Below are 22,719 nucleotides of genomic sequence, written 5' to 3' on the forward strand. Positions count from 1 at the left end.
TTAGAATTAACCAACACAAGACAGAATTAGCTTACTAATTCTGTCATTTATCTCTATTTCTGATTTAAGATTCACCTCTAAACACTCTGAGTTTTTAGTACAAATTTAAGGATGTGAAAAGAAGTGCACAAAAATTAGTTAAATCAGGTACTACGCTTAAAGTTAAGCAGCTATCTTTGTGGCAGCTGTGAGGAAATTGAGGGTGGTACAGATGCTGGCCTTGCAATTTGCTCCAACAAGGAATATACAGTATACACGACTCATCTTCGGCAAACTGAATCCAGTGAAGTAGAGAGATGTTTATGTACTTAAGATAGTATCATGTGACATTCTTACTTGCTTAGGTGGGCCTTGCTCACCACCTTATGATAATGTACAATTACTTTGAACAAATATAGAAACACAGAAATGTATGACATTTGTTAAGACTGAAGATTCATTGGTTAGTAAGGTTAAAACTAGATTTTAGATTTTCTAATGTCTATCCCTCTGTTCAGTAGGTCAAAGGTTTTTATAATAGTTTTTTTTTTTTTTTAAACAGGGTCTGTGTACCCAGGCTGGAGTACAGTGGCCCAATTCTAGCTCACTGCAACTTCGGACTCATGGTCCCCCTCCTAAGTCTCCCAAGTAGCTGGATTACAGGAATGTGCTGCCATGTTGGGCTAATTAACAAAAAATATATTGCAGAAACAGGGTCTTGCTATGTTACCCAGGCTAGTCTCAAACTCTCGGCCTAAAATGATCCTACCAGCTTGGCCTCCCTAAGTGCTAGGATTACAGGCAAGAGCCCACAGGCCTGTCCTATAGTTTTTTCTTTTTTAATTAAAAGTTGCTCTCAGGTGATGTTTTCTACTATCCTAAATTCATGATTTTGGTTTAAAGAATGGAAAGGTTAATCTGCCTAGAAGAGCTCTCATAATAAAGAGATACTCATAATAAAGGGTTAATGGGACACTCTTGGAAATCTGGGGGCGGAATGTTCTGCTCTGATTTATTTCTGATCTAAGAGTTGGAAAACAGTGTTGTCAAGTACGTTATTTTAACAGAAGAGACATTTCCAAGAGGTTGACGAAGATCTTTTCAACACAGTAACTGCAAAACCCATTCAATGCAGAGAATGTATATATAATTTTGGTGAACACATTTAGCTATAGATGAGAAATAAATTAGTTTTGGGGGTCATGATTAAAACAAAGTCACACCCTGCAAATCAAATGTTTTTCAAAAAAATTTGGTTTCCCTATATCGATCAACAGCCTTTAAAATTAATAAAAATTTCTAGATAAAAAGTTTTTCTTAAAAAAAATTAGAAGCTACTGAATATTCAGTTCTCATTTAACACTTCCCCTCCCCACTACCTCTCTTTTTGATAAAGTGGTGAAGACATAAATATTTTTTTTTCTAAAAAGAGAAGTGAGTTACCTTGAGCCCTGCTTCAGTGAGCTCTAAGCAATATCTGTTTCTTTCCTTTGTTTCCACATTGATATAGGCCACATCATCTGCACACCGCAGGCTTTTCGAGACAAACATGTTGTTAACAGCAAAGAGAACATCATTTACAACTGCTTCAGCTTCTAGCCTCATGTCTTTCATGTCAGTTCCTTCAAAACCATTAAGCTCTGAACCTTCTTCAAATCCTGACATACTGCTTAGCTCCATGGGATTACAGTCTGTTTCCATTCTCTGAAAAAAAGCCGTTATAAAATTTGTTTATAGAAAGACATTCAAAATACTACATTTGATTAAAAATAGCTATGCCTTACAATTGCTACTTAGTACAAAACACTAGCTAACAATTTTTAGGAAAAATACTATCTAAAAACATTTCTAGTGTTTTTTCACAGCAAAATCACAGACACCTATAGATTTTCAAAAAAATAATCTCCCTTCTCCACTTACCCCCAACAGGTCAATTTCCATATTGATAAGCATTTAGAACATATATATATATACACACACACACACACACACACATTTTTTTTTTTAGCTATTTTGAATAATGCCTCAGTAACAATCCTAGTACATATTTTTAAATGTATAATTTCTCTAGGACAGATATTTAGAACTGAAATTGCTGAGTCAAAGGACATACTTATTTTAACTTTTTTTTTTTTGAGATGGAGTCTTGCTGTGTTGCCCAGGCTGGAGTGCAGTGGTATGATCACGGCTCACTCTGCCTCCCGGGTTCATGCCATTCTCCTGCCTCAGCCTCCTGAGTAGCTGGGACTATAGGTGCCTGCCACCATGCCCAGCTAATTTTTTTGTATTTTCAGTAGAGATGGGGTTTCACTGTGTTAGGTAGGATGGTCTAGAACTCCTGATCTTGTGCTCCGCCTGCCTCAGCCTCCCAAAGTGCTGGGATTACAGGTATGAGCCACCGTGCCTGACCTATTTTAACTTTTAATACATACTGCCAATTTGCCCTTCAAAAATATACAGTATGACTTATACTTCACTGACAGAATATGAGGGACTGTACTTTTTCACCTCTTTCCAATTCTTTTAAATTTTTGCCAATTTAAGAGGTGAAGAATGATAGCTCATTGTTGTAATATGTATTTCCTTGAGTAACTATCTTTTTGGATGTTTATAGGGTATTTTTAGTTCTAAGATCATACAGTTGCAATAAGCAGAAATGGAAATAAATCTAAATTGTGTGAAATCAGAGGGCGGCAAGTCTTTACCTACCACAGTATACTACCACTCAGTAGTTCCTTTTATGACTTCTAGATTGGGGTTCTGCTCTAGGCCTTTAAAAATGATTACATTTTTAAAATCCCCTAAATTCTTGTTGTATCTGAATTTAACTCTTTCATCCATCTGGAATTTATTTAGCATAACTTTATTTTCCAGATGGATAGCCAACTGTCCCAACACCACTTACTGAATAACCCACCTTTTCACCACTAACTTGAACTGACCCAAATGTTATATTTTGAAAAATATTATTTCTAATTTCTCATGTTAACTGGATCCAATATTACTGCCAGGCTGCTATGTGGTTTTAGCTTTTGTGTGACTGGGGTTAAAAAAGATCTTCCTGGCTAAATGTATTGTTAAAATTTGAAACGTATGAATGAGAAAAGTTAATTAATGTGAAAGTGCTTTGGAATGTAAATAAGGCTTTACAGAACAAACTATGGTGAGCTATTGCGCTTTCTTTTTGCTTGGCAGGTTTTAAAAGTAAAGTTTCACTTCTCTGATACGGAGTAAGCATCTGCTGTCGTGAATGAAGCATAACTCTTCATTCACTCATGTATTCAATCAACCTTCATTTCCTATCTACTTTAACACTGTGGTAAAGGTCTGGTCCCACCCTCTAACCACACTGGGGTTAGATTAGACTGGTAATAAACTCACTGTATTTTAAGAGACAAGGTCTAACCATGTTGCCCAGGCTGGAGTGCAGTGTGTGATCATTGTGCACTATAACCTAGAACTCCTGAGCTCAAGCCATCCTACTACCTCAGCCGCCCAAGCAGTTGAGACTACAGGCTCGAGCCACCACACCTGATCCTTAAATGCTTTTTTAGAAGAAGTCTCAATTTTTTTCTGACAATATGGACAATTTTTATAGGCATTTATTTAAACCACTGATCTGGTACATTACACAGTCCATCGCTATTGCAAGTTATGCCCTATTTGTGTAATATTCAAAATCCTTCAAGATAGTGATATTCAAAATTCTTTAAGTTAGTCAGTAGAATTACTTGTAAGAGCTTATAAAATTATAGATACATTTTCCTCACTGCAGAAAAACAAAATCAAAATCAAAAATCTCTAGAAGACGAGTTATTTTTTTCAGAGCTCCTGAGTGATTTTGCTGTGCAGCCACTGCTCTAAATTATCAGCAAAATCTTAAGAAGCTAGAGTTCCTACAGCTGAATGTCATTTCCACACTACAAAAGTCAAAACTACTTGCCGAAGGCAATTTATAACATATGTAAAGCTATTTCAAAAAATTACATAGCAAATGTATAATGTATTCCTCCAATCCTATTTCAATTAATAATATGTTTTAAAGACTCTTTATCTTGTCTCTCATAGCACTTTACAGAATCAGTCACTCGCTACAAACAACAGAAGTTAATTATAAAATTACCAGTTATTGCTGGAGCAATCTGTCGGGTAACTGAAAGCTCAAATTGACTTATAGGAAAAAAAATTTGGTTTTCCAAATTTTACCTTATTCCAAAAATAATCAGTACACTGCTTAAGATTATATCTGGTTTCATATATACAAAATGAGCCCTTTCTTTTTTACTAGTTTTGAAGATTTAGAAATGACTGACTACTATAAATCTCTTGACACCATGAATATCAAACATCTTAATTTTGCTTAAGTTATCAAGTACTTCAATTAGAGATGTCAGAAATAATGATCATTACATAAAAAGATGTTTATATGAGAAAGTTTTACATTTATAAAGCTTTTTTTTTTTTTTAAGCAAGAATCTAATTCATTGCAATTAGGACCTTGATGATGCAGAAAGATCAAGAATCCAGTACTTACAGGGAAGAAATCCTCACAGGTCAGTGAAGTAGGTCACCAAACAGCTGTAATCATCAGCACTGAGCTGCAAAAAAAGAGGATGACACCTTTCCTAAGACTGAACTTTTAAGACACTTTCCCTGAAATGTCTTTGAGTAACATACAATTTAGACCTTTTGATGACACATATAAATTAAAGTAATGGAGCATTACGTAAATAACATTTTTAGCCATTATTTTAAGGTATGATTACAACTTGTTTTTTGTTGGTTGAAACAGGTTCTTTTTTTTTTTTTTTTTGAGACGGAGTCTCGCTGTTGCCCAGGCTGGAGTGCAGTGGCCGGATCTCAGCTCACTGCAAGCTCCGCCTCCCGGGTTCACATCATTCTCCTGCCTCAGCCTCCCGAGTAGCTGGGACTACAGGCGCCCGCCACCTCGCCCGGTTAGTTTTTTGTATTTTTAGTAGAGACGGGGTTTCACCGGGTTAGCCAGGATGGTCTCGATCTCCTGACCTCGTGATCCACCCGTCTCGGCCTCCCAAAGTGCTGGAATTACAGGCTTGAGCCACCGCGCCCGGCCGAAACAGGTTCTTGATTATTTACCAATATCCTTTTCCCTGCCTACAACCACCCATATTTTCCAAGGGCAACCATAACGCCCCCTTCCCATACTAAGTAAAGTAACCAAGCAATTTGGCTGAGATTGACTCCAATCCCCAGATACAGACTCTTCCAAACTAATTAATACATGAAATTCTTCCTGGTCACTTTATTTTTTTGAGACAGAGTCTGGCTCTGTTGCCCAGGCTGGAGTGCAGTGATGTGATCTCGGCTCACTGCAACCTCCGCCTCCCGGGTTCAAGACATTCTCCTGCCTCAGCCTCTTGAGTAGCTGGGATCACAGGCCTGGCTAATTTTTGTATTTTCAGTCGAGACAAGGTTTCACCATGTTGGCCAGGCTTGTCTTGAACTCCTGGCCTCAAGCAATCTGCTGCCTCAGCCTCCCAAAGTGCTGGGATTACAGGCATGAGGCACCATGCCCGGCCTTCCTGGTCACTTTAATCAGAATAGTTCAGTCACAGCACACAGCCCAACCTGTTCCAGGCAGCCACGTTGAGATGGGGCCACTAGCCCAAGCACGATGCTGACAACGGAAAAAACAGAGCCAAGAGATTCACAGAGAAATGCGGCCAGAGTCCACTCTGGTTTCCCAGCCTTTGCACTTCTCAGTTATTGGAGCCAACAAATTCCTATTATATTACTGGCAACAGAAAGCATTCTACTGGATTTAGGAGTCTACCCATGATGAAAGGCAGTGATTGATTTCGCTCTACAACAGCCCTATGAAGGTAAAAAGGTTTAGAAAATGGAGCTCAGATGATGATGATGACTATTTTTGTGCCTGTCATGTAGAAAGTGCTTAATAAAAGCTTTATAGAATCTGGATATCAATAGTTTCCTATTGCTTCTATAATACATTACCAAATTAGTGGCTCAAAATAGCACACACTTACTCTCTTACAGTTCTGGAGATTAGAAGTCTAAAAGCAAGATTTCAGCAGGTCTGTATTCCTTCAAGAGGCTTCAGGAAGAAATCTGTTTCCTTACCTATTCTAACTTCTAGAGGACATCTGAATTCCTCAGCTTATGATACCTTCCTCAATCTTTAACATATATAAAAACATTCAAATGCCTTCTTTTTCTGCTCTTCCTTTTTTTGGAGAGTTATCTATTTACAAGACAGGATCTTGCTGTCGCCTAGGCCACAGTGCAGTGGCACAGTCTTGGGCTCAAATGATCCTCCCACCTCAGCCTCCCAAATAGTTGGGACTACGGGTGGGTGCCATCAGGCCCGGGTAATTCTATATTTTGGAGAGACAGGGTCTTCCTATGTTTACCCAGGCTAGTCTTGAACTCCTGGGATCCAGCAATCCTCCTACCGTGGTCTCCCAAAATGCTGGCATTACAGGTGTGAGCCACTGTGCTTGGCCATAATTTATTTTCAGTGAACACATTTGATGGGCAACATAAGGTGGTAGGCAGTTTACATGCTTCTCTTAAAAGGAGGCCTAGAATACTTGCCAAGCCCACTGCCTTCTCTGGAAAGGTTTCTGAATCATAGGTTTCATGCTTTGTATTTTAATTCCAGCATCATCATAGCAAAATGTACTCGGGATGGGTATTTCAATTAAAGGCACCATCTCAAGGTTGGCAAGGGGTTTATTTATGTCTTAAGTCAAGAGCTTTGTCCAACTACTTCCAGATGGTGGTCTAGCTAATCAGATTCTCTCTCAAGGAGTTTGAAGAGACAAAAACCATGAAGTCAGTTAGCTGGTGATGACAGCTAACTGTGATGACAGTAGTTACAGAGGAAGAGCAGTGGGCAGCTAGGTTGCTATGTTGACGGACACTTGAGAAGCAGCTTCCACACTTTGGATTACGTACCCCAGAAGATAAAAATATTTTGAGCAGACATCTTATTATAAGCATTTATATAAATATTCTACCACAATTAAAATATTTAAGACATATAAATACACATTTAAACAGAAGGTAAAGATGGAATACAGATATATTTTCTGCTCAATGGATTATCTGTGTACCTGACTAGAAGCCTGTACCATTGAGGATGAGAAAATACAGGCCCATTTCAGTGAAGGAACAGCCACTGGAATTACTACTGACACTTTAGAATTGCCATCAGGTTACCAGAATGGTTGACTCATCAATGTGAATCCTGTAAAAATCTTTGCTTTCCCTTTTTGTACACAAAACAATTTATCATCATATAAGAAATTCTAGATGAACAGAACTTTCTGTGATGATGGAAATGTTCTTTATTGTTGTCCTCCAATACAGTAGCTAATAGCCATCTGAAGTTTGGCTACTGGGATGGAGAAATTGAATTTAAAAATTTATTTAATTTTGGTTCATTTAAATTTAAATAGCTAGTGGCCACTGTATCAGATGGCACAGGTCTAGACCTCTATGAAAACTTGCAGATAATATAATAAGCAGAGTTTACACTAAGGCTGAAAAATCTCAGCAGACGTAAAGGCACTGAATCAAACTCTATGAGAGTAGCAAAATTTGGAAATTGAGATATAATTGAATCCTAACTACTGTACATAAAGGAATCAATCATCGTTTCATATAGTAAAAACTAATGAATCATTACCCTATGTTTTATAATCTTGTCTACTCGGATTCTAGATTTATTAATCAAATATCATAATCCACTCTGTACCTACATATCCAGCATTTTTTTAAGCACTAGAATACTAATAAAAGATGTCTACTGGTAGCTTACAGTCTAATTTGGGAAAGACAGGTACATAAAATGTTTGCACAAATATTAATGCCATGCACACACATCATAACTATTCTCCCTAAACGTGCTTAATTGTGAGTGGCAGATAATTACAGAAAACAATGATACGTCTTGGTCCTACTACACTATCACTAAACTTGTATGAACCTGAGTTGGCCACATAATCTCATTGGTCTCACAGAGTTCTCATCTACAAAATAAGGTAAATGGGCAGAAAATTCTTTGCTGTTCTAAGAGCTTTGACATTCTATAATCTATGACATAATGGTTAGTTATGATGGGGCTTGACTAAGGGGACAGGTCAGTCAAAACTGGTCTGGCATGAACACAAATAAAGAGTTATAAATAAGCAAAAAGATCTGGAGAATTGTGAAAAATTCTGTGTAGGGAACAAAATATAAGCAAGGGTCAAAACAGGGTGTGGCAGGAACTAGTTGGGCTAAAGTACAAGGATATGCAGGGATGGCTCAATTTGGCAGTGTGCTGACACCTAGAGAGAGGAATTTGATTTTGATATAATAGGCTGTTTTAAGGTCTTGGGAATGGAAATACAAATATCTTTTTATTTAATACAGGTTTCTTATTGGCAGTATGTAGTGTGGTCCTGCTTTTTTATCCATCTGGCAACCTCTATCTTTTAACTGGGGTGTGCTATGGTATGAACATTTGTCCCCTCCAAAACTCATGTTGAAATTTAATTTCCAATGCAACGTGGCAGCACCAAAAAGTGAAGCCTTAAGAGGTGACTGGGTCATGAGTCACTTCCCAAAGAGTGGATTAATCCATTTACGGATTAACAGTTTAATGGGTTACCATGCAAGTAGAACTGGTGGCACTGCAAGAAGAGGGGGAAAAGATGTGAGCCGGCACATTCAGCTCCTCACCATGTGATGCCCTGTGCCACCTCAGGACTCTGCAGAGTCCCCACCAGCAAGAAGGCCCTCTCTAGATGTGGCCCCTCTACCTTGGACTTCTCAGTTTCCATTACTCTAAGAAATAAATTTCTTTATAAATTATCAAGTTTCAGGTATTCTGTTATAAGCAACTGAAAATGGACTAAGGGTGTTTAGACCACTTACATTTAATTTGATTACTGTAATTATTGATATAGTTGAGTGTGAATTTGCTATCTTGCTATTTGTTTTTAGTCCCATCTGTACTTTATTCCCTTTTCCTTATTTTCCTCCTTGCTTTTGAATTAACCACTTTTTAGGATTCTATTTTATATCCTTTGGTTCTTATTATATTTTTTGTTGCATGTTTTTGGTGGTTGCTTTAAAGTTTATAGTATACATCTTTATCACAATGGACCTCCAATTAATACTACACTATTTCATGTATATGAACTTTACAAGACCCTACTATATAGCATTTGCTATTTTTGTCACATATTTTACTTCTACATAAATTATAAACTTCATAATAATATTATTCTTGCTTTAAACAGTCAATTATTTTTCAGAGATTTAGGTAATAAGAAGTATTTTATATGTAACTATATAATTACCATTTTTTGTGTTCCTTCATTTGTACTGATCTATATCTACATGTATTATCTGTATCATTTTCCTTCTGCCTGAATAACTTCTTTCAACGTTTCCTGTAGTGTAGGTCTGCTGTTGATGAATCCTTTCATCTTTCCTATGTCTGAACTAGTCTCCCTTTCACCTTCATTTCTGAAAGATATTTTTGCTGGGTAGAGAATCCTAGGTTGACAGTTGTTTTTTTTTTCTTTCAAGTCTTTAAATATGCTTCTTGGGTGCAGTAGCATGTACCTGCAGTCCCAGCTATTTGGGAGTCTAAGGTGGAAGAACTGCTTGAGCTCAGTTCATGACCAGCCTGGGCAAAACAGTAAGAGCCTGTGTCTCTAAAATAATGAAACAGATGTTTCCCAACTATCACTTTGCTTGTCTTGTTTCCCATGAGACATTTGATGTCATTGTTATCTTTGTTCCTCTTGGTGTAGTTTTTTCATGCTTCTTTTCCTTAGGTTTGAGATTCTGGAATCTATAGGTTTATAGTTTTCAAAAATTTGGAAAATTTCTGGCCATTATTTCTTCAAACATTTATGTGTCCCTACCCTCTTTGGGGACTCTAATTTTATGTATATTAGTCCAAGTGAAGGTGTCCTATTCCTCACTGCTGTATTTTTTTCACTCTCTGTTTCATTTTGATTTATTGATATGTCTTCAAGTTTGTTAATCTTTTCTTCAGTATCTATTCTATTTGTGTCTTTTAATCTTTTAAACACATTTTCCATGTATTTGCTTAATTTGCTCAATCTTTTTTCTAGTTTTTTTAATATATAAAATACAGCTGTAATAAGTGTTGTAATGTCCTGCCTACTAATTTCAAGTATTATTTCTGGGTTAGTCTCAAAGAACAGATTTTTCTTCTCAATGATAGGCTATATTCTGCTGCTCTGCATGTCTGGTCATTTCTGACTGGATGCCAGACATTGTGATTTTGGTGCTGAATGTTTTTATATTATTTTAAATATTATTGAATTCATTTGGTTAGATGCATGGTGAGAAAAAGTTTAAAAAGTAATAAATATTATTGAGCATTGTCCTGGGAGGTAGTTATCTGGAAACAGCTTGATCCTTCTGGGTCTTGCTTTTAGACAAGATCTGTATTTAATCTCCAGTTAATTTTGTCCCATTACAGAGGCAAAACCTTTCTGAGTACTCTACCCAATGCCCTATGAATCATGAGGGTTTCTATTCTGTGTGATATGAGAATGATCCCTGGTCCTGCTTTAGCTCAGAAAATTGTTTCCTCTAATTATTTTTTTAATGGAAGAACAGAAACGATTATTAAACACATGAAAATACACTCACAGTTAGAAATCATAGAAATAATTAAAATGAGGTAACATGCCGGGCATGGTGGCTCAAGCGTGGTAATCCCAGCACTTCGAGAGGCCGAGACGGGCAGATCATGAAGTCAGGAGATTGAGACCATCCTGGCTAACATGGTGAAACCCCGTCTCTACTAAAAAATACAAAAAACTAGCTGGGCGAGGTGGCAGGTGCCTGTAGTCCCAGTTACTCGGGAGGCTGAGGCAGGAGAATGGCGTAAACCTGGCAGGTGGAGCTTGCAGTGAGCTGAGATCCGGCCACTGCACTCCAGCCTGGGTGATAGAGTGAGACTCTGTCTCAAAAAAAAAAAAAAAAAAAGAGGTAACATTTAACATCTTGCAGATTGGTAAAACATTTTCCTTTTTGGGTCTACACATGAAAAATTTTCTAAATCAAGTATTATTGAGGACGCAGAACAGAGAACATTTAGACACTGAGTGGGAGTGAAAACTGGCACAACACTTTGGAAAATGATTTGATATTATCCAATAAAGATGAAGATCCAGCAATTTAGGCTCCAAAGAAATGAGAAGATTTATAATTTTCATATCACCTCTGCTTCAGAAAGTCCCAAGCTGAGTATCCTCCTCTTTTTTTTTTTTTTTTTTGAGACAGAGTCCTGCTCTGTCACCCAGGCTGGAGTGCAGTGGCACTATCTCAGCTCACTGCAATCTCGGCCTCCTGGGTTCATGGTGATTCTCCTGCCTCAGCCTCCTGAGTAGCTGGATTACAAGCAGCCACCACCGTGCCTGGCTAATTTTTGTATTTTAGTAGAGACGGGGTTTCACCATGTTGGTCAGGTTGGTCTCGAACTCTTGACCTCAAGTGATCCAGCCACCTCAGTCTCCCAAAGTGTTGGGAATACAGGCGTGAGCCACCGCACCTCTCCCCTCCTCTAATTCTTTTTGGTAGTTCTTTCCCCAGCCCAGGGCAGTGAACTCACAGCCATGAATCAGTATTCAGCTGCAGGCTGGAGGGAGGTCCTTTGTATATCTTCACAGTCCTTGCTTTCTGTGAAGCTATTTACTTTCTAAGTACTCTGTCCTAGCTGCCCTGGCCTTCTTGGGTTTCTAGCTCTATGTCCTCAATTCAGGGAGACCATCAGGCTTTACCTGGTTTTTTCTTTCCAGTGCCATGACTGGCTTTAGGCAATACACTGGGGCAACAGGCTCACCATATTTGTATCACGCTTCTCAGGGATTACTGCCCATTACCTGATGCTCAGAAGTCTTGAAAACATTGTTTCATATATTTTGCCCACTTTTTCCTTTTTTTTCAAATTAAGGTGAGAAGGTCCTTGTTAGTCTACCTTGGCCTTAAGGGGAAATCCCAATAATCAGTTCTGAGCTAACTTTGCAAGCCTATTTTATTGGTTTCTCTTTCATTGACTTTGGTCTCTCCTATATCACTCTGAACCAATGTTTACCGTCTTGCTGTTTCCTTCATTAATGAATTAAATGCATCTGACACATGCTCACCATATGTTTTATGGCATCCATGTTTTTTTTTTTTTTTTTTGAGATGGAGTCTCGCTGTCGCCCAGGCTGGAGTGCAGTGGCCGGATCTCAGCTCAATGCAAGTTCCGCCCCCCGGGTTTACGCCATTCTCCTGCCTCAGCCTCCCAAGTAGCTGGGACTACAGGCGCCCGCCACCACGCCCGGCTAGTTTTTTGTATTTTTTAGTAGAGACAGGGTTTCACCGTGTTAGCCAGGATGGTCTCGATCTGCTGACCTCATGATCCGCCCGTCTCGGCCTCCCAAAGTGCTGGGATTACAGGCTTGAGCCACCGCGCCCGGCCAGCATCCATGTTTTTAACTCGAAAAAAATTATTTTAACACTACTTTGAAGACTTTTAGACCTCTAAAATTCAGCTCAGACAAAGCTATTTCAGGATTCTGTATCTGATCTCAAGATGGTCAATCACTGTATCTTCCTGAACAGTATCTCTGTTTTGGTACTGCTGTACTACTACAGATCCATGAAGATGGGAGCCTGTGGTATACATATCACCAGTACAGTGTCTGGCATAAAGGAGGGCTTCGCTGAATATTTTCTGAACGAATAAAACACAGAGAAAATTCTGACTCTCTGCTTCTCAACTGTGATACTTGGCTCTGTGACAAGGAGTATACAAAGACTCAGGACAAACATGGCAGATATTCTTGGAAAATACATATCGCTCTTACTATATCAATATCAGGAAATATTACAAAACTGCCTAGAATTTTAATGAAAAAGTACACAAATGTTTGGATGTCTCAAGTCATATCCTCTTTAGGTTATACCCCTATGCGTCTAGGGTTTCCTTTGCCTCTAAAAGGTACATCTGAGTGAGGAATATTTCCATGAAAAATAAGTTTGAGAAGTATAGCCCTAATCCAAGGAATTAATTCAGGAAGAGGAACATTTCAGGCATTGTGTCTGGCAGTATAAAGTTAAAAAGCAGAGGCACGAGCTGGTAAAAGGATACAAGGTTAGGGCTGAGTTAGGCTTTCTCTAAGTTTTTGCAACTCTTTCCACTTCAGTTATGCTATTGCTCTGTTAAAAATTAATTGTTAATAGTTTTGGCTGGGTGTGGTGGCCCACGCCTGTAATCCTAACACTTTGGGAGGCTGAGGCAGGTGGATCACTTGAGGTCAGGAGTTCGAGACCAGTCTGGCCAACATGGCGAAACCCCATCTCTACTAAAAATTGAAAAAATTAGCTGGCCATTATCATCCCAGCTACTGGGGATGCTGAGGCGGGAGAATCTCTTGAACCCGGGAGGCAGAGGCTGCAGTGAGCCGAGATCGTGCCACTCTGCATTCCAGCCTGGGTGACAGAGTGACACTCTGTCTCAAAAAAAAAAAAAAAAAAAAAGATTATTGATAGTTTTAATTTTTTAACATTCTAATTTTCCTATGGTGAAAAGAAAATGACTGTTTTCAATAAGAAAAAACAATTTAAAAATTGCGAAATTTTGGAAAGTTTAAGGTGTAGGAAGCAGAAATCTTTTTCTTAGAGAAATCAGGCTATTATTCAGACACTTAAAATAACTGGTAGCATTAGTTGCAAATAAAACAAGAGTTCTGAATTTATCTGCATTTCCAACAACTGTTTTGAAAGTAAAGATGATGGCTCAAGCCTGTAATCCCAGCACTTTGGGAGGCCGAGACGGGTGGATCACGAGGTCAGGAGATCGAGACCCTCCTGGCTAACAAGGTGAAACCCCGTCTCTACTAAAAAATACAAAAAGCTAGCCAGGCGTGGTGGTGGGCGCCTGTAGTCCCAGCTGCTCGAGAGGCTGAGGCAGGAGAATGGCGTGAACCTGGGAGGCGGAGCTTGCAGTGAGCTGAGATCCGGCCACTGCACTCCAGCCCGGGCAACAGAGCAAGACTCTGTCTCAAAAAAAAAAAAAAAAAAAAAAAAAAAAAATGAAAGTAAAGATGAATAAAGTTTATTAATTATTATCAGCAACATTTAGAATTTAGGCAAAGCTAAAACCCAATTTAACCTTTGTTTTCTGTAACACATAACATTTAATCTGTTTTCAATAGCTTACATATATATTTATTTTAAATAAAAAATTTTAATTCAGAATCATGTGTAGTATCACAAATACAAAGTATTTGTAATTCAAGTAAGAATGGCTATTTTCCCATTTTTTTTTAATTTTTATTTTTTTTGAGACGGAGTCTTGCTCTTTCGCCCAGGCTGGAGTGCAGCGGCACAATCTCAGCTCACTATAAGCTCCACCTCCTGGGTTCAGGCCATTCTCCTGCCTCAGCCTCCCCAGTAGCTGGGACTACAGGGGCCCGCCACCAGGCCCGGCTAATTTTTTTGTATTTTTAGTAGAGACGGGGTTTCACTGTGTTAGCCAGGATGGTCTTGATTGCCTGACCTCGTAATCCACTCACCTCAGCCTCCCAAAGTGCTGGGATTACAGGTGTGAGCCACCGCACCCAGCCTATTTTCCCATTTATACACTAGTTTATAAAATTATTCTGCACCCCATTTTCAGCAATGACACAAACATATATATATTCTAGTAATTATAAATCTAGACAACAGAATTGTGCTTATCTTAGTCTCTCTGTATTGCTATAAAGAAATACCTAAGGCTGGAGTAATTTATAAACAAAAGAAGTTTCTTTGGCTCATGGTTCCACAGGCTGTACACGAAGCACAGTGCCAGCATTTGCAATGGCCTCCAGCTGTTTCCATTCGTGGTGGAAGGGGACCCAGTGTGTGAAGACCACACAGTGAGAAAGGGTGGAGGTGGAGGAGATACACAGGTAGGTAGGTAGGTAGGTAGATAGAGAACAGGACACCCAGGCTCTTTTCAACAACCAGTTCTGTCAGAAACTGAGAGAGAAAACTCACTTATTCCTGGGAGAAAGACACAGAGCCATTCGTGAGAGATCCACACCTTTCCCACCTCAAACTGACACCCCCACCCCACCCTGCCCCAACACCTCTCACCAGACCCCATCTCCAACAGTGGGGATCAAATTTTCCCAACAGACTTGGTGGGGCGAAACAAACCATATCCAAACCATAGCCTTTCACTCCTCGCTTCTCAAATCTGATGTCCTTCTCACATTCAAAATACAACCATTCCATCCCAATAGGCCCCAGCTCTTAACTTGTTCCAGCACCAACTCAAAAGTCCAAAGTCTCATCTGAGACTCAAGGCAAGTTCCTTACAGCTGTAAGCTTGTGAAGTAAAAAATCAAGTTATTTACTTCCAAGATACAATGACGGAATAGTCATTGGATAAATGCTGTTTTCCAAAGGTAGAAATTGGCCAAGAGAAAAGGGTAAGAGGCCCCAAGAGAATCTGAAACCCATCAGGGCAGACATTAAACCTTAAAGTTCCAAAATCTCCTTTGAGCATGTCCTGCATCCTGGGCACAGCGGTGTGAGGGGTGGGCTCCCAAGGCTTTGGGCAGTCTCATCTCCATGGCTCTGCTGCGTGCAGCTCATGTGGCTGCTCTCATGAATTGGAGTAAAATGCCTGAGGCTTTTCCAGGATGAGGGTGCACACTGCCAGTGGCTGGGCAATTCTGTGGTCCCCATGGCATCCCGGTTCCCACGATTCTACTAGTCAATGCCCCAGTGGAGACTCTCCATCGGGGCTCCAACACCACATTTCTGCTTGGCAACGTCCTAGCAGAGTCTTCCTGTGACACCTAGGCCTTCTATATATCCTCTAAAATCTAGGTGGAAGCTGTCAAGCCTCTGCCACTTTTGCATTCTGTGCCCTGAAGTCCTAACAACATATAGAAGCTGCAAAGGCATACAGCTTGCAGCCTCAGCTGAGTACCTGGAGCCCTTTGAAACAGGTGGAGCTGGAGCAACCAGGATGCAGGGAGCTGCATTCCAAGGTGGCAAAGGACAGTTGCGCCCACAGCTTTGACTGTGGAAACCATTCTGGTCTTCTAGGCTTCTGGACTTGCGATGAGAGGGACAGCCTAGGAGATTTCTGAAATGCCTTGAGGGCCTTTTCCCCATTGTCTTGGCTATTAGCACCTGGCTCCCTTTTATCTGAACTAACTGGATTCTTCTTCTGAAAGTGCTCTTTCCTTCTTTAACACAAGGCCAGGCTGCAACTTTTCCATATTTTTATGCTCTACTTTCCTTTTAAATTCCAACTTTAGGTCATTCCTTTCCTCCCATATTTGATTGTAAGCTGTTAAAAGGAGCCACGCCACTTCTTGAACCCTTTGCTGCTTAGACATTTCTTCTACCAGATACTCTAGGTCATCACTCAAGTTGGGCCTTCCACAAAGCCCTAGGGCATGGAAGCAATGCAGTCAAGTTCTTTGCTACACTGTAACAAGGGTCATGTTAGCTCCAGTTCTCAATAAGATCCTCATTTCCCTCTGAGCTCTCCTCAGCATGGCCTTTACTGTCTATATTTCTATCAGCATTTTGGTCACAACCATTTAACCAATCTCTAATAAATTCCAAACATTCTTTCATCTTCCTGTTTTCTGAGCCCTTCAAGCTCTTTCAGCCTCTGCCCATTACCCAGTTTTAAAGCTGCTTCCGCATTTTCAGGTCTCTTTATATCAACACCCCACTCTCAGTACCAATTTTCTGCCTTAGATGCTTCCACTCATGACAGAAGGGGAGCCGGGATACGCAGATCACATGGTGAAGGAGGGAGGGAGGGAGGGGAAGTGGGAGAGAAAATTCTCCTGCCTCAGCCTCCTGAGTAGCTGGGACTACTGGCGCCCGCCACCTCGCCCGGCTAGTAGGGGAGTAGGGGAGAGGAAGGGAGACATATACAGAGAGAGATACAGAGAGGAGGTAACAGGTTCTTTTCAAAGACCAATTCTCAGGGGGAACTAAGAGTGAGAGCTCATTCACTCTCAGAAGGGCACCGACCCATTCATGAGGGATCCACCCCCACGATCCAAATACCTCCCACCAGGATTCACCTCTAACACTGGGGATAAAATTTCAACATGAGGCTTGGTGGGGCCAAACCATTTCCAAACCATAGCAGTGCTTTTGTTAAGGAGGGAACTCAGGATAAAGAAATACACAGGGTTAATTTGAGTTTTTACAAACTGTAAATAAACAGCAACACTGACTGGGTGCTGTGGCTCATGCCTGGTAATCCCAGCATTTTGGGAGGCTAAGGTAGATTGATTGCTTGAGGTCAGGAGTTCGAGACCAGCATGGGTGACATGGTGAAACCCTGTCTCTACCAAAAAAACACAAAAATTAGCCAGGCATAGTGGCACAAGCCTGTAGTCCCAGCTACTTCGGGGCTGAGGAAGAGGATCAGGTGAACCTGGGAGGTTGAGGCTACAATGAACTATTGCACCATGCACTCCAGTCTGAGTGACAAAGTGAGACTCTGTTTCAAAAAAAAAAAAAAAAAAAAAGTGTAGCAATACAATCCTGTAAACCTTTCCTTGGAAACCAGAAACTGTAAATGAGACTCTAGGAAAAAACACTCAAAAATGGAATGTTTTTTTTTTGTTTTTTTTTTTGAGACGGAGTCTCGCTCTGTCGCCCAGGCTGGAGTGCAGTGGCCGGATCTCAGCTCACTGCAAGCTCCGCCTCCCGGGTTTACGCCATTCTCCTGCCTCAGCCTCCTGAGTAGCTGGGACTACTGGCGCCCGCCACCTCGCCCGGCTAGTTTTTTGTATTTTTAGTAGAGATGGGGTTTCACCGTGTTAGCCAGGATGGTCTCGAACTCCTGACCTCGTGATCCACCCGTCTCGGCCTCCCAAAGTGCTGGGATTACAGGCTTGAGCCACCGCGCCCGGCCAAAAATGGAATGTTAAAAAAAAAAAAAAAATTCAGGTATGACAGTTTCTTATTTCTATATAATCCTCTAGGAAATAAGTATTACTTGGCACTATATTTAAAGTACATTCTAACAAACATAATCAATATCTACAGAGACATAAAGTAGAAAACCTCACTGCTTTCCATTTAAACTACAAATTGGTTCTCTACCAGATCCTGAGCAATATGCTGTTCCTTGCAAAGAGACAAAAATTGGAATACTTTACACTTGCTATTATTTATTCTGGTAGATTGTATCACCTGATGCAAAGTTTTCATAAATGATTCTTTAAAACATCATACATATATTGTTTAGGAACCAGCTCCTTCTCCATCTGTTGGCATCATTTTTGGGTGGTGTTCGGGTGTTTGTGTTTTTGGAGGATTCATAAAACTGGTTATTATGACACTGATTACTAAATCGTTGATTCTTTACTTCCTAATTTATTAGACTATTTTGTTTCATTATGAGCTCAGAGCATCAAAGAGCTTTGTCCTTGATGACAAAAAAATGGGTAAAGACAGTCATATATACCTAGCCTGACAAAAGAACAGTCCCAGAAAGATTTCAAGAGCCTTACAGAGACAGCAAATTTTTACCTTCGAAGTATGACCTTTAAGTTGACATTGTAACAGTCAGCCGAGGGCAGGATACAGTATCTTAATCATGATTACCTTTATCTGTACCACACACCGCAACCTGGAAAACCTTCTCAATAGGAACAAGAAGGGGCCAGTAAGGTGTGATGGTTAACAGGCTCTCAAGCAGACTGACTGGGGCTAGGATTTTAGTTTGGCCACTTAATTTACTCTGTGACTTGGAAAAAGATGTTTTAATCTTTCTCAGTTACACATTCCTCCTCTTTAAACTGATGCTAAAATAGCATCTACCTTTAAGTGTATAGAGAGAACTAAATGAGTGAATTCATGGAAAGTGCTTGGAACTGTGCTGGGCAAACAGCTGAAGAAATATTATCTATTCTATTAAAAGTATTTAACACTATCTTTCAAGAAGAAAGCCTTGCCCTGAAGCTCAAGCCATGTGCCTCCAAGTTACATTATGTGCTCTTTACATTATGCAGGGGATTGGCTGCTGCTGTGTTGCTCTTCCTCCAAGAGCCATAAGGCATGGAGACCTGACAGCATATTCCTGTTACCTCAGGTGCAAGTCATAAAAAAAGGTCAACTACATCTCCTTGGCTTTTCTTTCATTTCCCATGTTAACAGATTTCTCTGAAGGACGATTATTTTGACATGACCCATTTAGCCTCTGGCATACAGCCTCTCACCTGTCACTTCAAACTTTTGTATAATTCTTAATAAGCTGACAATATTCGATTGGGTAATTATTTTCTTTTTTTCTAAATTTATTTTTATTTTTTGAAATAGGGTCTTGCTCTGGCACCAAGGCTGGTTTCAAACTCCTGGTCTCAGGTGATCCTCCTGGCACTGGCCTTCCAAAGTGCTGGGATTACAGAGACGCTTCACCACACCTGGCCAGGGTAATTATTTTCATCTTCCTCAATTAATGCAAGGTGTTAATATTTTGTGACAGGTACTTTGTCTTTCACAAAACAAAAACAGCACTGTGAATTGGGATGAGTTTGTTCCCTACTGTAGCCAAAGATATCATGATGACAGGTCCTAAACCTGGACATTTATACTGAATTTCTCCTAGAAAGCATAAAGTTTACAAGGCTACACACAATACTCTGAAGAGAGGATATTTGTTATCGCAAAACCTTCGTTTTAATTTTCCTTTCTGACATTTGAAATTGCAGGTACTGTATGGATAGCCTGAATGCAACTGTATACTGAAAAAGGAAACCACTTATTTAATAGCTGCTGAAAGAAGTTCAAATCGTATCTATTTGTCAGAGGTCTATTTCAAACCTTTCAAAGCCTATTCTAATTTATTGCCGGATAAGATCCCACCTTTGACTTTTCATACCACCTTGCTTATATTCCTTTTATGGCAAATATTAGAATTATTATTTGCAAACATGTTTTATCTTCAAAATATATCCAGAATCCAACTGCTTCTAACTAATCATCTTTACTGCTACCACTTTGGTCCAAACCACTGTCATCTTTTCCTTGGATTACTACGATATCCTTCAAACTGGTTTTGTTGTTTTCACTCTGGTCCTCCCACTTCCACACCAGACTATTCTTAACATAGCAGTTAGCATGATCCCATAGAAACTTAGGCCATATTATGTCACTTCTCTCCAAATCCACCTCACCCAGAGTAAAGGCCAAAGTTCTTTTTTTTTTTTTTTTTTTTTTTTTAAGACAGAGTCTCACTCTGTGCTCAGGCTGGAGGGCTGGAGTGCAGTGGCATAATCTCGGCTCACTGCAACCTCCGCCTCCTGGGTTCAAGCGATTCTCCTGCCTCAGCCTCCCAAGTAGCTGGGATTACAGGTGCATGCCACCACACCCGACTACTTTTTAATATATTTTTGGTAGAGACAGGGTCTCACCATGTTGGCCAGGCTAGTCTTGAACTCCTGACCTCAAGTGATCCGCCCGCCTTGGCCTCCCAAAGTACTGGGATTACAGGAGTGAGCCACAGTGCCCGGCTCCAAAGTTCTTATCAAAGGCCCAGGAGGCCCTACATGATGTGCTTCCTCTGCACCCCCAGCCCCCAGCTGCCCAGCTTCTACTTTTTCCTTGACTCACTCCTGATGTTCCCTAAACTCATCAAGCATTCTCCTGTGACAGCGCGTTGCACTTGCTGTTCCCCTTGCGTGGAAAACAACTCTTCCAGGTATACATGTGCCTCACTTCCCAGCTTTCTCCAAGTTTCTGCTAAAATGTAATCTTATTAAATAAGAGAATTTCTCTTACCATCTCATGTAAAAATGGCAAGTCCCTTCTCTCTTCCCCATCTCCATTCCCTTTACAATGCTTTTGTTTTTCTAACAGCCCTTATCACCACAAAGCATATTATTCACTCATTTATTGCATGTTTCTCCTCCCTTCAATAAAACGTAAGTTCCAGGAAGGAAGAGACTTATCTGTTCACTGCTGTATCCCCAGCACCTAGAACAGTGCTTGGCACACAGAATGCAATCAATAAACATTTACTGAATAAATGAACAAACTTCCACTTCATTATTTTTTTTTTAAAGAGACAGGGTCTTGCTCTGTGGTTCAGGCTGGAGTGCAGTGGCATAATCGTAGCTCGTACGATCCTTTCTGATACTTGAAACTGCAGGCAGTCTATGGATAGCCTGAATGCAATTCTGCAGCCTCAAACTCCTGGGCTCAAGCGATCCTTCCGCCTCAGCCTCCAGAGTAGCTGGGACCACAAGCAGGCACCACCATGCCCAATGACCTTCCACTTTAGAACATAAAGTCCTTGAAGGTTCTGCCTGATTCTTGATACTGTTCACATCAACTGTGGTGACGCTCATTTAATAGACCTTAACAAAATTTTTGAGTGAAGAGTAAGGGAATCTAAGTTACTGAGAATACTTGGGGTAAGTCTACAAGGAATTAGGGGAATCAACAATCCAAGCAACTGCAAACAGAGCACCCTGGTTCTAAAACGAAAAGGTGGTTGTGGAAAGCGCAACCAGATGTTTCTCCATCTACCAACATTTTGGGCAGTATTTCCAAGGCATTCATGAAAGTTGCCGAGACAGTAAATATTTCACTCCTTAAACTGCTCATCTTAATTCACTAGGATTAAACAGCTGTATGTTTCAGGACTCTGTTCAGGTTCGTGCCCTACTCATATCATTTAATCTTCCTAATAAATCCATGCACATAAGATTTTAATCCACTGACACTGGGCAAAGGAGGCAACGTGGGCTCGGGGAAGGTAGTCGCCGGCTCAAAGTGGCTGGGCTAATAGGCGTCAGTGCCAGGATTCTAACCCAGGACATTTGGCTTCTGGGCCATCAAACACCCGCACCCAGGCCTTTCGAGGTTGACTAACTTAAGAGCCGGCTCCGCCTCTGCAGGAGTTGCCTCCCAAAGGCAGAAATACGATTGCGCAGACGAACAGAATAGCCCAAGTTCTTCACCCAGGTTCCCGCGGGATCAGGAGCCTTCAACATTTCTCAAGGAATGCAGTTTTGCCCACAGATGCTTCGAAAACCCAAGTTTCCTGATCATTGGTATGACACACCCAGGATTAAGCGAGCGTATGCGAGAAGCGCTCTGCAAACCGCCAGGCGAACGGCAACGAAGAGGAAGCCTCGGAAACAATACCTGAATGAGGCGGGGGCTGAAGAACTTGCTGACAATGGGCACCGGTCAATGCTCGGGGGGCGGGCGGGGATGCTCGAGAAGGGTTCCAGTCCTCCCCGCGGAGACGGCGGAGCCCCAAGTGTGCGTTTCTGGGGCGCCGAGGTCTGAGGGGGGCCGGGAGAGCCAGGTCGGTCTTAACACGCCCCGAGACCCCTCTTAACGCGGGCGCGGGGCCCCTGCAGCCCCTCTCGGCCCAGCCCGCTGCGTGGCGTCGCGTCCCCGTCCGGAAGGCCCCACGGCCCGCCGGCGCCCCGAGCCCCTAGCCCTTTTCAGAGGCCACCCCTCGCCCGCAGCCCGCCCGGCGGCTGCTTACCTGCGCACCCAGCGTCCTCTTCTTCTTCCCTCTGGAGGCGACTGCGGCCGACCGGCGGTGCCGCCCCCTCCCTCCCTCCCCGCCCCCGCCCGCCCCGCCCCGCCCCCTCGGAGCCGGAACTGCTCTAGCTCCCGCCCTTCTGCCCGCCTTCCGCGGCCCCCTGTGTGGTGTCACTT

The 22,719-nt window shown here is 41.3% G+C and overlaps 1 protein-coding gene across 2 annotated transcripts in view; it reads right to left on the minus strand.

The window, feature by feature from the left end:
- Positions 1 to 22,668, minus strand: part of GSKIP (GSK3B interacting protein) — a 25,960-nt gene extending 3,292 nt beyond the window's left edge. The window contains exons 1-3 of one of the 2 annotated variants that reach the window (XM_023205583.2): positions 22,544 to 22,668; positions 4,514 to 4,577; positions 1,423 to 1,683 (exon numbers count right to left, since the gene is read on the minus strand). In XM_023205583.2, the coding sequence (XP_023061351.1) occupies positions 1,423 to 1,680 (258 nt within the window). In that variant the 5' untranslated portion in view covers positions 1,681 to 1,683; positions 4,514 to 4,577; positions 22,544 to 22,668. Of the gene's footprint in view, positions 1 to 1,422; positions 1,684 to 4,513; positions 4,578 to 22,191; positions 22,405 to 22,543 lie in introns of those variants that run through there. The other variant, XM_023205584.3, reaches the window with a different exon arrangement.
- Between the last annotated feature and the right edge of the window lie 51 nt (positions 22,669 to 22,719).

This window comes from Piliocolobus tephrosceles, chromosome 6, assembly GCF_002776525.5.
Source record: "Piliocolobus tephrosceles isolate RC106 chromosome 6, ASM277652v3, whole genome shotgun sequence".
Classification (NCBI taxonomy): Eukaryota; Metazoa; Chordata; class Mammalia; order Primates; family Cercopithecidae; genus Piliocolobus; species Piliocolobus tephrosceles.